At 36.7% G+C, this 13,495-nt stretch overlaps 1 protein-coding gene across 1 annotated transcript in view; it reads left to right on the top strand.

The window, feature by feature from the left end:
• Positions 1–13,495, top strand: part of KAT6B (K(lysine) acetyltransferase 6B) — a 116,102-nt gene that overhangs the window by 54,674 nt on the left and 47,933 nt on the right. Inside the window, exons 3-6 of the mRNA XM_009322458.1 lie at positions 4,456–4,564; positions 10,862–10,977; positions 11,132–11,213; positions 12,233–12,365. Coding sequence (XP_009320733.1) covers positions 4,456–4,564; positions 10,862–10,977; positions 11,132–11,213; positions 12,233–12,365 — 440 coding nt within the window. The remainder of the gene's footprint in view (positions 1–4,455; positions 4,565–10,861; positions 10,978–11,131; positions 11,214–12,232; positions 12,366–13,495) is intronic.

The raw sequence follows: 13,495 nt of genomic DNA on the forward strand, positions 1-13,495 counted from the left end.
AAATCTTCCTTCTCCCATCGCTCAGGTTAAGGATATGTAGGCACACTGAGGTGAAATCACTAATGGGTTTGCATTGCCCTCCTGATGAAAGTCAGTTGCTTTCAAACTTGACCATCTGATGGTCTTCAGCCTTTCTCTCTAGATACTTAATGGCGGGCACTTGGATATGATGCTTGTTCTGATAGTTCTGGTTTGTTTGTGGCGTCTTTTATGCAGCACAAAAAAAATCATAGTGTATATGGTATACCAAATTTTTGTTGGGAGTAACTGGACTGCAGACCTTACTTCTTCCTTTATCTTTTTAGTGCCCTTTTTAGGAAGGTGGTGCATTTATGAGGTCAGAGCAAGGGTTTATATAATGCCTAAAGTGGAGACTCTGTCTGGGGCCTACTAAGTAGTCTGTGATACTCTTTTTAGTAAGCCACTCTCTTGAAAATGTACCTGCATAGCTTTTCTGGTTCACGCAGCTTTTTATGTCAGTGTTCTGATCAGCTGCAGTCGGTGGTTGTTTATAGGAATAATTTTGCCTCTGCATTTTTGCCCGAAGGGAAGGGGGGATATATTTGAGACTCTCTGTTGTGAATCTTAAAAATAATTCCTGGTTTAACATTTGTACTCTATGTGTAGCAGGATTAAATAGGTATCTCCTACCACATTCTAATAATTCATTTGTCAGTGTAAGGTAACACAATCTGTTTAAAACTCGTATATATTTGAGAAATTTATATACTGTATTTTACAACATAATCCTTTCTTTCCTTTCTTTCCTACTTCAGGAAACTAAGAATGTAAACTTGGGCAGATGATCACAGTGTGTGCATCACGAGGGTTTCTGAGCCAAAATTACTGATGACAGTAAAAATACCATGATGTGGTACTTGGTTTTAACACTATTTAGAGGATTGACGGACTGTGATTGGATGTATGATGTTTGAAAGGATTGATTGACTATGACAGTTGGATGTATGATGCCTAAATAAGTATTGTTCAATTTCTAATTGGAAAGTAAAATAAAAAAACTCAACCTGTTTACAGGTGCTGAGTTGATGGTCCGTTACTGCTCTATGGTATATAATATATTAAAAAAGAAAAAAAAAATCCTATTGCCAGACTGCTTTTTGTGAAGCTTCAGTTTCTGAATGCAACTGCATGTTGGCATAAGGTACGAATTTTCTGCAAATTTGCCCCTACTGCAATTGGAAATACAGTTATTTGAACAGGGCAGCCTTTTAAATTTGGATGTACAATTTCTAGTGACCTAGAAAACTAAACACTTTTGAAACTTGTAATTCACCTTGTTCCCAAAATTAAAGGAATGAAAATTTCTTCTCAGCTTATTAGTGCTGTTGAAATAATAGTATGTTACTGGATAAGCGTTATTCAGACCTACCTTCAGTAACAGAGCAGGCACCATACTGTTTCTGTAACACAATTATTAATGTGGTTCGTAAATATTAGATGAAAAAGTTATTTTCCTTTTAAACTGAGGTTGAATAACAAGAAAAATATTACTGGTTCATCTGGTATAAAATATTGCAGTGTTGAATAACTGGCCATACTAGTTCCTATAAGAGATGAAATGGAAATAACCCTCCTGGTGACTAATCATTGTTTTTCAGAAGATAATGATACTCGATTGCTATATTTTAGAAGAGAAACTAGTGATTAAGAAGAGATACAGGTAGGAGATGCATTTCTGTTTGGATTATATTTGGTCAAAAAAACAAACCAAACACCCCCCCCCAAAATAAAAAAAACTCAACCCAAACCCCACTTAGTTTGTCCTAATTGGGACAGTTGTGAGCCAGAAATACTACCGATAAGAATACAGTTTTGCTTTGACTGTGCAAGCTAAAGCAGTGTGAAACACGTTTTGTTTATTGTGCTGACAAGAATGTGTGTATTCTTAACTTTCAGTAGCTCAGAGATCAGACCCAGTAATACAGTTATTAATGTAAATGGCTTCAAAATATATATTGGAGCCTGTAAGTTTCTTGAAAACTTGTGTGTGAAGTGATAGGATTTGCAAGCTCTCTATTATTAGGTTTGGTATGGGAACATCAGTCTCTGTAGCCCTGAACTGCCAACAACCTTTGTCCTTTATTTTACCTTCAGTTAAAAACAAAAAAAAAAGGGGGGGGTTGAAATAGGGAAGTAAATGAATGTTGGCTAATGGCCATGTCTTTTCCTAGAGCAAGAAAAAAAATCTTGGAAAGACAAATGAGATTGTGGACCTGGATTTGAATGATATGTGATGTTTTGTGAATTATTTATCAGAGCGAGCCTTTCTGAAATGGCTAAAGCACTGTTATATCAAAGGGAAGGAGAATAGTATGGTTGCCAAGAGGAGATTTTTACTGGATTCCACTAAAAGAATAATCTTTCTTTTAAAATTATCTGTATTAAACTTTAAGTAGCAGTTAAGAAATATCCACAAGATGCTGCAAGTGAACGGTTGTGTTTGGACAGCTCTGGACCATTTTTCTGCTGCTGATTATGGGTGTAGTTTATGCATTATTTTTTTTGTTAATACCATTTTGTTCCAAATACAAGTCTGTTTAAAAGTATAATGATGGGACAGATCTGTTGAATTCTGATATCTTACTGGCAAGAATAGTAACTAACTCATTTTCTTTTATTCGTATATGCGTTGTTTTTAACTTGCAAATGACAAATTCTTCAGGTAATTGGTATATCCTTTCCCACCTATAGAGTTAACTGATCTCATTCAATGCCATCCTGCCAAAACTGACAAAGAATATCAATAATTTTTTTAAAATTTTTTGAAGCATGACTAAATTGGAAATCTGCCGGTTTTATAACTTCAACAATTATTTTTGTTCAGGTAGCAATTTAATATTTTAGCTATCCATATAATCCATAATGGTGGCCTTAGTAAGACTAAGGACTGCAGACAATGTTTGTTCCTATTAGTTATACGAAGGTAATATTGCAGTTCCCTTTTGTAGTTTATGGAAGAGAACGGACATCTCCATACTTATAAGAAGTCTTTGGCTCTGGTCATCTTTTATGTGTATTCTTTGGGGTATACAAGTATGTCAATATTCTGATAATTGGATTGTGGAGAGATGAACAGCGGGCAGACCTTCTGAGGACTAAGCTTTCAGAAAAAGTACTGTGCCTCAGGGTATGTTTATATGCGAGTGGTTGTAGGCTAGGGCATAAGGATATGTGTGCTCCTCTTGGCTGGGTAGGACAACTTTACCTTGCTGGTGTCAGTATTCTTTGGAATCTGCTGCTGGATTTAAGATGATCCTAAAGCTCAATAATATAAACCTAGTTTCAGTATTTCTGTATTGTGTTGAGGTATAAGGGCATATCTACACAGAACTGATGCCTTCTCAAGAACGCCCTTAAAAACAAGCATTCCCCACTTCCCAGAACGGTAATGGAATACAGAGTCGTAGGTCAAGTGAAGATTGTCTGTCAGCTTTCAAAGTATTGTGGCATAGGGCAGAAATGTAAAAAATGAAGGTGAAAACAACAAATAATTACTTCGATATATAAAACTAACAGCATTGTTTAGCTAAATCTGGAAACTATGAATTTGTGAAAGAAACTATTTTAGTTTTTGAGTAGTTGTGATACTAGTTGTTAGAAGCTAGTCTGGGAAGGTACTCTATTATTTGAGTATCCCACTTGAGAAATAGTTACACATTTTATTTGTTACAGAACTGTTTACAGATACTTCTATGTAGGCATTAATACATGAGTATTTTGGGTGATGCAGATAAGTGGTTTCATTAAAGCTCTAAAATTTACTGCAGAAACTGTCTTGGGGTATTTAATTTCAGATAGTTTATCACATAGCAGATTAGGAAGATTGGAAAGTAAATTTTTATGAATTCTTAAGTCTTTCTCTAAAAAGTTCTGTGTATTGCTTTGAATGATTTGCATGGGATTTTTTTTTTATTCCAATTGTGTATCATAGCTGATGAGACTCATCAGACTGGCATGGATAACTGTTGATCTGTTGAATCCAGTGTTTTTACCTGAAAATGGTAGTTTCAGAGGGAGGTGTGAGTTGTATTCGATGGAAGAGTAAAAAAGTATGTCTTTAATTTGAGAGTTTTTGTAAAAGTTCCTGGTTTTCTTGTGGAAAGGAACTATATTCATCTGTAATAAAGGCCAGTTTGCATCTTAACCTTTGAGCACTATTACATCGGAAGAACAAGTGATTGTGTTCTGGAGTTGAAATTGTGTGTTCAAGAATAGTGTCCTAAATTCTAATTTTTCATCATTTTTATTAATGCTAGTCTCATATTGGAGAGGTTTCCATGCATTAGTACACAAGGTTGCTTATTATGGGCCAACTTAACATTTATGAAATACGTTAAGATAATAAACTTTGGTATTCCAAAGTTAGTAAAATGGTTGTTTGTCTTGGTAATTATTTTTTGCTAGCTAACTCTGTCTATTTATTTTTAAATCTAGCCACGAGCTGATCCCATCCCGATATGTAGCTTTTGTTTGGGAACGAAAGAATCAAATCGTGAAAAAAAACCAGAAGAGCTGTTGTCTTGTGCAGACTGTGGCAGCAGTGGTAAGTTGGTTGAACTTACAATTAGTAGAAATGTTTATGTTTAAGTCTCTTTTTAAGGTATTAAAAATATTTTAAACTTCTGAATGTCATCCTCTCTTCGGACATAGATTGAGAACTGAAACAATGCAGGAGGTGGAAGAGCCTTTTTTTACTAAAATTTTGTCGTCTGGATAACTACGAATGAGAGGTGTGAATTCATCTTATGCCAAAAGTATAGATCTGCTGGGTAAATTAATAGGGAAACCACACTTGTAAAATACAGGAATTCTGTTATTGTTTGGGATCTATGTTTGATCTGAAAACTCAGTTTTGCATTGTGACATCAAATGACAATCAAGAATTTTGCTTGCACAGACTTGCAACGTTTCAGAAGCTGAGGAATAATCATAATAATAAAGACTGTGTAGCGGTCTTTGCTGTTGTGTACCTTGTGTATCCAATTCTTTTTTTTTTAAATTCTTTTGTTACTCAAGTGAGACTGAATAATATTTCAAATAACATACTAAAGCTTTTAGGCACCTGTTACTTGTCAGGCACAAGATAGTGACTCTCTACTGATCATATGAACCTTGCTCCTGTGAGTTACAGCAGATCTTGCAGACTCCACGTGGCTGTTCTGAACGCAGGCACTTCCCTTAAAGTGAGCAACTAGGTTAATTTTGAAAATGAAATACTGTAGCACACTATTGCTTTGCGCAGTGCTTGTGCGTGGATGATACCAGATGCGTTCTTGGCCTAGGTTATTCCTGATTCCCAGAGGGATTTGGCTAAGAAACTTGGGCAAATCTCTTTAGCAACTCTATGCCATAAAGCTTTTTCTGGCGCAACTGTAGAGTTCCGGATGTGAAAATCCTCTGATCAGTTTAGCTATCCTGAAAAAATCCACTGTGGAAATTGCTGTATTCTGGGAGAGGAGTTATTTGGCCAGTATAGTTTTAGTTGAGTGGACTGCTTTTGTTTAGCTGTGCCAGTAAAAAAAAACTTCTGCTCCCATAAGCTTACAGCTGTATTGGGAAGTACTTTAGGTAAAACTTTGAAATGTAGACCATCCCATCTCAGCTCAAAGACAAAATAGCAGTGCTGCTTAAAGTCACAGGCTGCAACATCCAACTGCTTGGTGCTACTCCTTTGTGCTGGCACCTGGTTGCGTATAAACTGGATTGAGGAACAAATGTAGTTGAAAGACAGCAAGTTTGATCAGTTCCCCAGTCCAGTTCACTGCAGAGCCATAGCAGCTTCCATGCCACAAGAAAGAAGAGGGAAGTGCTCAGGAGGGAAACGATTAGAGAAATGGTAGGGTCTGCGTAAGCCAGCACTGCTTTTGAGAAGGCTGGAAGTGCAAATATTGTTTCGGTGTCTTTTGAATTCAGTCCGTGTGTATCATCATTTTGTAGGTGTGCTGAAGATTGTCTTGGGTACTGTGATAGCTACATAAGTACTTGAGTAAAAACAGTGTGGGTCAAAAATGTGTTTTCAGTTAATCAGGACATGCTTTTGATTGTGTGCTTCTGAATCTGTCACCCCGGACAGATTCTTTGTATTTTAGCCAGTGTATTTTTTAAGTATATTTAAGCAAATGATTAAACAGTGAAGTAAGGAAGTGGCTTTTTCACCCCAGTACGCAAAACCAAACCCCATAGATTTTAAACTGTCTTCCTTTAATGGTTTACAGGTTTCTTATATTTTCAAATCTGTATTCTAATATTTGGAAACCTAATAGGATTTGTGCTTGGTTAGACTCTGGTATGCAGAGTTTACATTAATCAGGTGAGCTTAGATATCACTACTCTTCTGCTGTGTAATAATCCCCTGGTTAGGTCTAAGACGCTTTAGAACTGGAAGTCTTGACTTTCATGGATCAGCTTCCATTTGAATTAACACTGATACATTCTCTCTGCCTCATTAAGACTAAATTATCTTTAATTAGTTCCTCAGATGTATTAGATATAAAGAATGAAATGTTGAGACTGCCAGTCAGATTGCTGGATGGTTAAACTTTAGCTACTGATGCCTAACTAAAATAAAAACCAATCTCAGTGCAATTTATAAATAACAAAACTTCACTCAAGTGGAGGTTTATTGTAATTGGATTTGTAATTTTGCACACTGCAGTGTATCTAAAAGCTGGTCTTGCTGTCTAACAAACATAAAAGAAATTGCATGTTGCGCACACAAGCAAATTGTTCAGTTGATCAGAGATTAAATTGCAGTGCCCACTACTGGCATGTCTGCTTTCCTTTATGTTTTTGTGTCAGTTGCTTGTGTCTCTTCAGGTAATGCTTCTACGTTCTGAAAGCAGAAACTATCTGGGTATCTGCACATTTCATTGATATTACTCTTATTTTGTGGTATTTGGGCAGCGGAAACGAAATGCGCTGCTATGTCACTTTGCACAGGGCATTTTCTAAAGGAGTAAGATGAGGGATGTCAGATGTGAGAAGAAAAATCCTGTTACGAAAGCAAACGTTGTTTCTCCTCTCCCTTCCTCCTCTCTCCCCACCCCCGCCCCTTTTTCCCTATCTTTTGATTTTGAAAAATCGATAGACTTGAGAACTGGAATTGAACTCTACTTCCATTTTCCCAATTGAGAGGTGCAGAAGCAATTAAAGAGCTGCTGCTGACAGACTTTAAAAGGAAGTTGGAGTTTCAAAAAGAGGAGGAAAAAAAGTTGTGTTACTGGGGAACTATAATAAATACTTGAAAACAGGGGGGGGGGGGGAGTAGCTAGGGAAGAGTAGCTAAAAGTAGAATACCTGTGGGTGCTGTCCGTTCAAACAAATAGTATGTTAGGCTGAGAAGGCCAGAGGGTTACCAATCAAAGATGGGTTGGGTAGGCTGGAGAGCAGAACAACAAAGATGACAGAGTCAGGTCAAGAAGAATAGGGACAGAAAATGTTTGGAAAGGACTGTGCAGAGATTGCTTTATAAAGGAGGTTTAGGGTATGCTTTAAGAATAAGGGATTATGGGAATTGTCTTAATTATTGCCGTCTGTGGGAAGATGTTGGCTAGCTGGATAAAATGAACTGCTAAGAAACCTGCAGGTGGAAAAACCTACTACATGCCCGAGACAGGTGCACTGATCCTCTCTGCTCATAACTAAAGTCACCCCAAATAATGCTGCTTTCTACCTAAAAGTTTATCAAACACAGGGGTGTTCTTTTTGTGAATTACCTTACATATTAGTTTCAAACATTGATATCAAAGTTAAAAATAACTGGAGGTACTAGCGTATGTAACTTAGCACTGTACATAATTGTTGTCACTGATGTAATGCTTGTTCGTTTAAAAGACTAGTTGTTGTGTCAAATCCTTTGAAGAATACATAAGGCCCAAATTCACAACGAGGAAACAGAAGTGGGCAGGTTGAAGGAGTTGCCTTCAGTCACAATGGAGTGAGATGTTCTGTTTTAACTTCCCTGATCTCACCTATTTCTGCTGCGTCAACGTATCGCAAATCTTAACCTTTTCTAACTGGGATGGATAAGAATGAATTTTAAAGCGTTTAATTTTTAATAGCTTTATTTTAAAGTAAGCCTATATGTATTTCTGGTGGAAATTGCCAGCTCTCAAAGGTCTAAATTTCCAGCAATCTGTTAAACTTGTGTGCTACGTTAAAATATTGATGCTGCTGGGGTTTAAAAGAAAGTCAAGTGATTGAACCAGGAGAAATTACCATCTGAAACACTTCAAACTAGAGATTGATCAAGTGTTGAAAACCTCTTGGCAGATGTATCGGCTTCTGGATACGGAGAATATAGTATGTTCTCGATTTCAGTTTAGATCAGTTAGAGCTGAAACGCTGTGAATTTTGAAGCCAGAAACATGCTTTCCCTCTTCAACTCTTTCAAAATTAAAGAAACTACCTGTAAAATCACTGAAGGTCACAGTGACTCCATTTAACTGACTACAGAAATTTGTTAAACTGTGAAAGTAGTTAAACAGAGTCCCTTTTAAAAGTGAAAACTGTTGATTACTATTTCATGTCTGCTAGGCATTACCCTCTACTTGTTATTGTTATATTTGCACTATGTCAATTTGTGTCCAAAATGAAGAGTGTAACTATTATCAGCTACTGAAGAACAATACCATATATTTTGACATCTGAAAATTTCTGCGCCGTCTCTGCTAGTGCATACCTAGGAAAGGCAGTAAAAGAACTTGGCAAATGTGTAATGATGATTCCCATTTGCAGTCTTCCAGCCTCTAGTTATTTGTGGGTCAAGGACTTGGAGTTGCAGGCAGAATCTTCATATTTAATACCAATGGATTTTTTCTTGAATTTTTGTCCAATAGTAAAATCTAACACTTCAGGTTATTAACAAGTGTATTAAGCTGTGTAGTTGCTTGAATGAGAAATGTTACGTTGATAGATAACAGAGAAATAAAGTAATCCTGTTACACCTAATCTGTGCATAGTTAACCACCACTGAGAATGGATGTTTCTTATGTTTATACTTCTCAGTTATTTACTTAAGGCAGAGTTAAAATCAGCAATTTAAACCACAACTCTACTTGCTGCTTGAAGTAAATCACTTCTGTGCAGGGTAGATTACATTTAATTCCAGCTCTTATATGGAGGTAATTGGTTTATGATTACATTTTAATGTGTTTAATATAGTTGTTAAGTCATGGTTGATGGAATAAGTCTTTCTGTGATATTGATTACTAATATCAGCCACTCTAGGGAGCTTTTTTCTTATTTGTTAGCAGATTTTTTTTAAATGAAGCACTTGTTAAGCTTTATTGAAGGGAACAGTGTAGCATCAAACTCAACTATGCAGTTACAGAGTATATTTGTCACTTTTAAGAAAAATAGTCACTTGAAGTGCATACTCAGTTTTAACCACAAAAATTTGTTAATGTGTCTTAAACTGTATGCTAAGAATCAGATGTCAGTGCTTTTTCAATATCTTTGGTTTTGAAACTACTCTTTGAAGTTGTTATTGGTTGTTCTTTACTAATAGATTATATTCCTGCATTTTATTTTGAGAATATGCTATAGTTACACAATATAAGTTGTCTTCAAAGTTTAACAAAAAGTGGATTAAGTCTTGGGTACCTACGATAAAAGGAAATAAAATCTGAAATTTGCACTAATTAAAGTGGCCTTTGCATTCCATCGGTCATCTTTGCCATTCATGCCCCAGTCCATTAGAAGATGAAAATAGCAAATGCTTATGGATTAGCCTGTATTCTTGTTTGTGGTGGTTTAGCTCAGTCTTAAACTGAGAAACAGCGGATAGAGAAAGTCTGAATCACCATGACTAGACCATTACCTGGAAGACAGCACGTATCCTGACTCTGATAGTGAGAAGAAAGCATCCTTCATGCACATCATATCACTGCTGCCATCTAAGTGCAGCATGGCATCAGGGATTCTTATCTCTCTGACAACTTGTGGGTTGATGTTCTTGATAATCTCTGAATATAATACTGTCAAAAAGTGTTTCCCTGGGAAGTCTTATCCCTTCCTATTTAGCAGTGCTTTTATCTTTTCTGGATTAAGGGTACACTCTATTGAGGTTGTTGAAGACATGAAACATAACTGCCCATATTGCCTAAGGTGGTGTATGTGTTCAGTTGTCTCATAACTTGTATTAATTGGAAAAGCCATGTAGGCCTTCTAGGCTACCATGAAAAGAGGATGGTCCTGCCAGGGAATAAAATACAGTTTCATGGGAGGCGGTAGTTCAGCTACTCTCCCCCCCGCCTCCAGCATTTTAAATCTTCCTTTGCAGTAAGCTTTTCTTGTGCCAATTGCCTGCTTCGGGTTTTTTCCTTCCTACTGCTCTGAAGTTGTTCTTTGTATATAATTAAATAATAAGTTGGAATGAAAAATGTATATAGTTTGACTATTAAGTTTCTCTGATAGATAGTATATTTAGAAAAAATAACTAATATGGTTTTATCTAAAGATTTCTTCTGTTTACGTTGCACTGCTATGAAAGGGAGTGGAGTCAAGTTTGTAAAAAAAATATTTTTTTCAGAACCAATGGCAATTTAATATGCTATGGAAATAACCTAGTAAAAATAAAAATTCAATTTCAGGTGCTTGTGTAGACCATTCACAGGTGTCAGTTACAGTAGAAGTCAACTTTCTGCCTCTTCACAAATGAGTTTTATGGCAGTTATTCTGTATATTTGTATGAAGTAGATGAGTTAAATAATGTGTTGCAAAGTTCTGAAAACAGCTGGTGCTTGCAGGGTTCTGGTGGTGCTGGCTACATCCTGTTGAATTTAAGAATCAATCTTACCAATCTTAAATCTCAAGCTTTAAATATTTTGGTTTCTTTTAGGACATCCATCATGTTTGAAATTCTGTCCTGAGTTAACAACAAATGTGAAGGCCTTAAGATGGCAGTGTATTGAATGCAAGACATGCAGTGCATGTAGGATCCAAGGCAAAAATGCAGTAAGTTAGACTGAATGTTCTCTGACTTTTGTTTACTGTAGCTCTGTACTTAGCACATGTGCAAATACAAATCACTGACGTACAACTTCAAGCAATGCTGTATTAAGTCTTTTTTTTCCTCTTCCTTTTCCCGCCCCACCCCACCCCCCTTCAGGATAACATGCTTTTTTGCGACTCCTGTGATAGAGGGTTCCACATGGAGTGCTGTGACCCACCACTTTCCCGAATGCCAAAAGGTGATAATAAAAATCCTTTCAATGAAAATCCTTTCATTCACAGTCTTTTCTCGTATTAAGTGACCAAAAGCTCTTGAGCATGCTAGTTATTTTTGCATTGGTAAACAGTATGATTTCAATCATGTCAAAGCCAATACTTTAATTGTCTTTACTGGAGATTTTTTTTTCTCGGGAAGATAGTAAAGGTCTGTGGTCAGTTGACCAGATGAATTCGCTGTGTATTGAGTTGTTGGCCAATTTATTGAAGGTGAAGTTTTATGAAGGCTGTTAAAATGTTTGGAGTACATACACTGGCAAAGAAATCCTGAGAGCAGGTGAAAGAGCCTGCTTCTTCATGCCTTTTGTAAGAGTAATTTAAAAAACAGACAAACAAAACACCTGTGTCTTCAGGTTCTCTAATTTCTAGATTTCTGATACAGCACTTCTCACTTCTGCTCTCACATCTTTATGGCTTTCCCTATTTAATCTTAAAGTTACTCTTAAGATTTTTCCCAGCTTCCCCCCTGCTGCCCCCCACCCCTGCCCCAAGTCCCCAGCCTTATCTGAAATAAATACATGTTCAGGCATGGCTATCTTAATGTTAAAAGGATGCCAAATTCAAGTTGGTTTATATTAAAACAAATGTACCTAGGTGTGATCTGGTATTTTCTTCAGTGCGCTCTGGCCTAGGTTGCTTTGTAATGCACATGTAATTTTTTCCCCCATCTTAATTGTGTCTGAAGAAAGATCTAGGTAGTATAAGGAGGGACAAGCTAGAACAGAAATTCTTCTAAGAACCCATTTGCTCACAATCTTTCCTGTGATCCTTGTTGGCTCTTTTTTCCCCCTTTCCATGAGCACTTTCAAAAATCTCGAAGTATGGGTAGAAGTGGATCACTTTTCTCTGTCCACTTCCCCTTCCTTATGCGCTGTTTATAAGATAGTTTGTTGACCTTGTGTACTTGGCATGTATCTTGGTAGACACCTGCAGTACAGATTAAATAAACTGTGTACAATTAAACTTCTTTTCCTTTATGCAGGGATGTGGATTTGCCAGGTCTGTAGACCAAAGAAGAAAGGAAGAAAGCTACTTCATGAGAAAGCTGCCCAAATAAGGCGACGATATGCAAAACCTATTGGACGACCGAAAAATAAACTAAAGCAACGAATGTTGTAGGTTTCTCTTGAATTTTTCTTAATGTTTCTGAGAATGTAGTCAGATAAGAGTTCATGTAGGTTCAACTACAGTTTTTAACTGTATTTCAAGTTGGTGAAAGTAGGTGACAAGTATTCTAGTATATGCCTTCCAGCCCAATGGCCAATAACTTCTTAATTACAGTGGGTGCTTTTTGTGTCATGTCAGAAAGTGATGAAAAAACTTCCTGTAACTTACTTTTCTACATCCCATAATTTTTTAACAAAGCTTGTACCTATAGCAGATGCAAATGAAAACCTGTATGATAACATATGCCACAGCTATCTTTTAAATGTAACTTCAAATAGTTGAAGTACATACAGAATCTACATGAAGTGGATAATAGAGAGTTACTTATATCCAACTTCAGGAGACTGTTCTGCTCAAAGACCTGTTCAAAAGTTGTATAAAAATGACTTTATTAGTTAATATCAGCTCACAAAACCCATTTCATAAAAGCAAACTATGCAAGTATTACAGAAGTTCTGGTTTCAGTGGTACTCTGGAAAAAATTATTACTTGAATTCTGCTGTTAAGTTGCCACTGGTTACTAGGTAAAGAGGTTGCAATTCCTCTTGCTTCTCAGGAATACGTTTATCTAAGACAAGAGAGTGCTGTCATTGTTTTGGCATCTGTCTTTACAGGGAACACTGTAGCTGGACATCTTAAGGCTTGGTTGGAGGATTGTTTAAGTAGCATTCAAATGCTGAGTTGACATTACACTGAGTGTTAAACAGGAACAGATTCTGTGTTAATTCCAGTAGCATGTTGCCCTCCATCACATATTCCTATCCACATACACCTTTCTTCTCCTCCTATTTAACTATCTGTTTGGCCATGTCAACTCAGCAGCTGAAAAGCTTTCCGGCTCTATCTACTACTCGTTCTGTCATGTGGCTGTTACCCAACCATTTTTCTCTATAGTCTAAACACCTGTCTGGTATTCCTCAGGGTTGCATGGTAGCTGCCATAAAAATTAGCGTTTTGCAAAATAAGGATTTCTGGAGCCAGTGGAGCCAACATGTAAAAATAGAAGGGAAAAAAATATTCTCGCAGTACTAGTCAAGTTGATGTACTTGGTGCTGTGCAGCTTGCTATATTCTCTTTC

Source organism: Pygoscelis adeliae, unplaced genomic scaffold, assembly GCF_000699105.1.
Source record: "Pygoscelis adeliae isolate BGI_AS28 unplaced genomic scaffold, ASM69910v1 Scaffold244, whole genome shotgun sequence".
Taxonomy (NCBI): Eukaryota; Metazoa; Chordata; class Aves; order Sphenisciformes; family Spheniscidae; genus Pygoscelis; species Pygoscelis adeliae.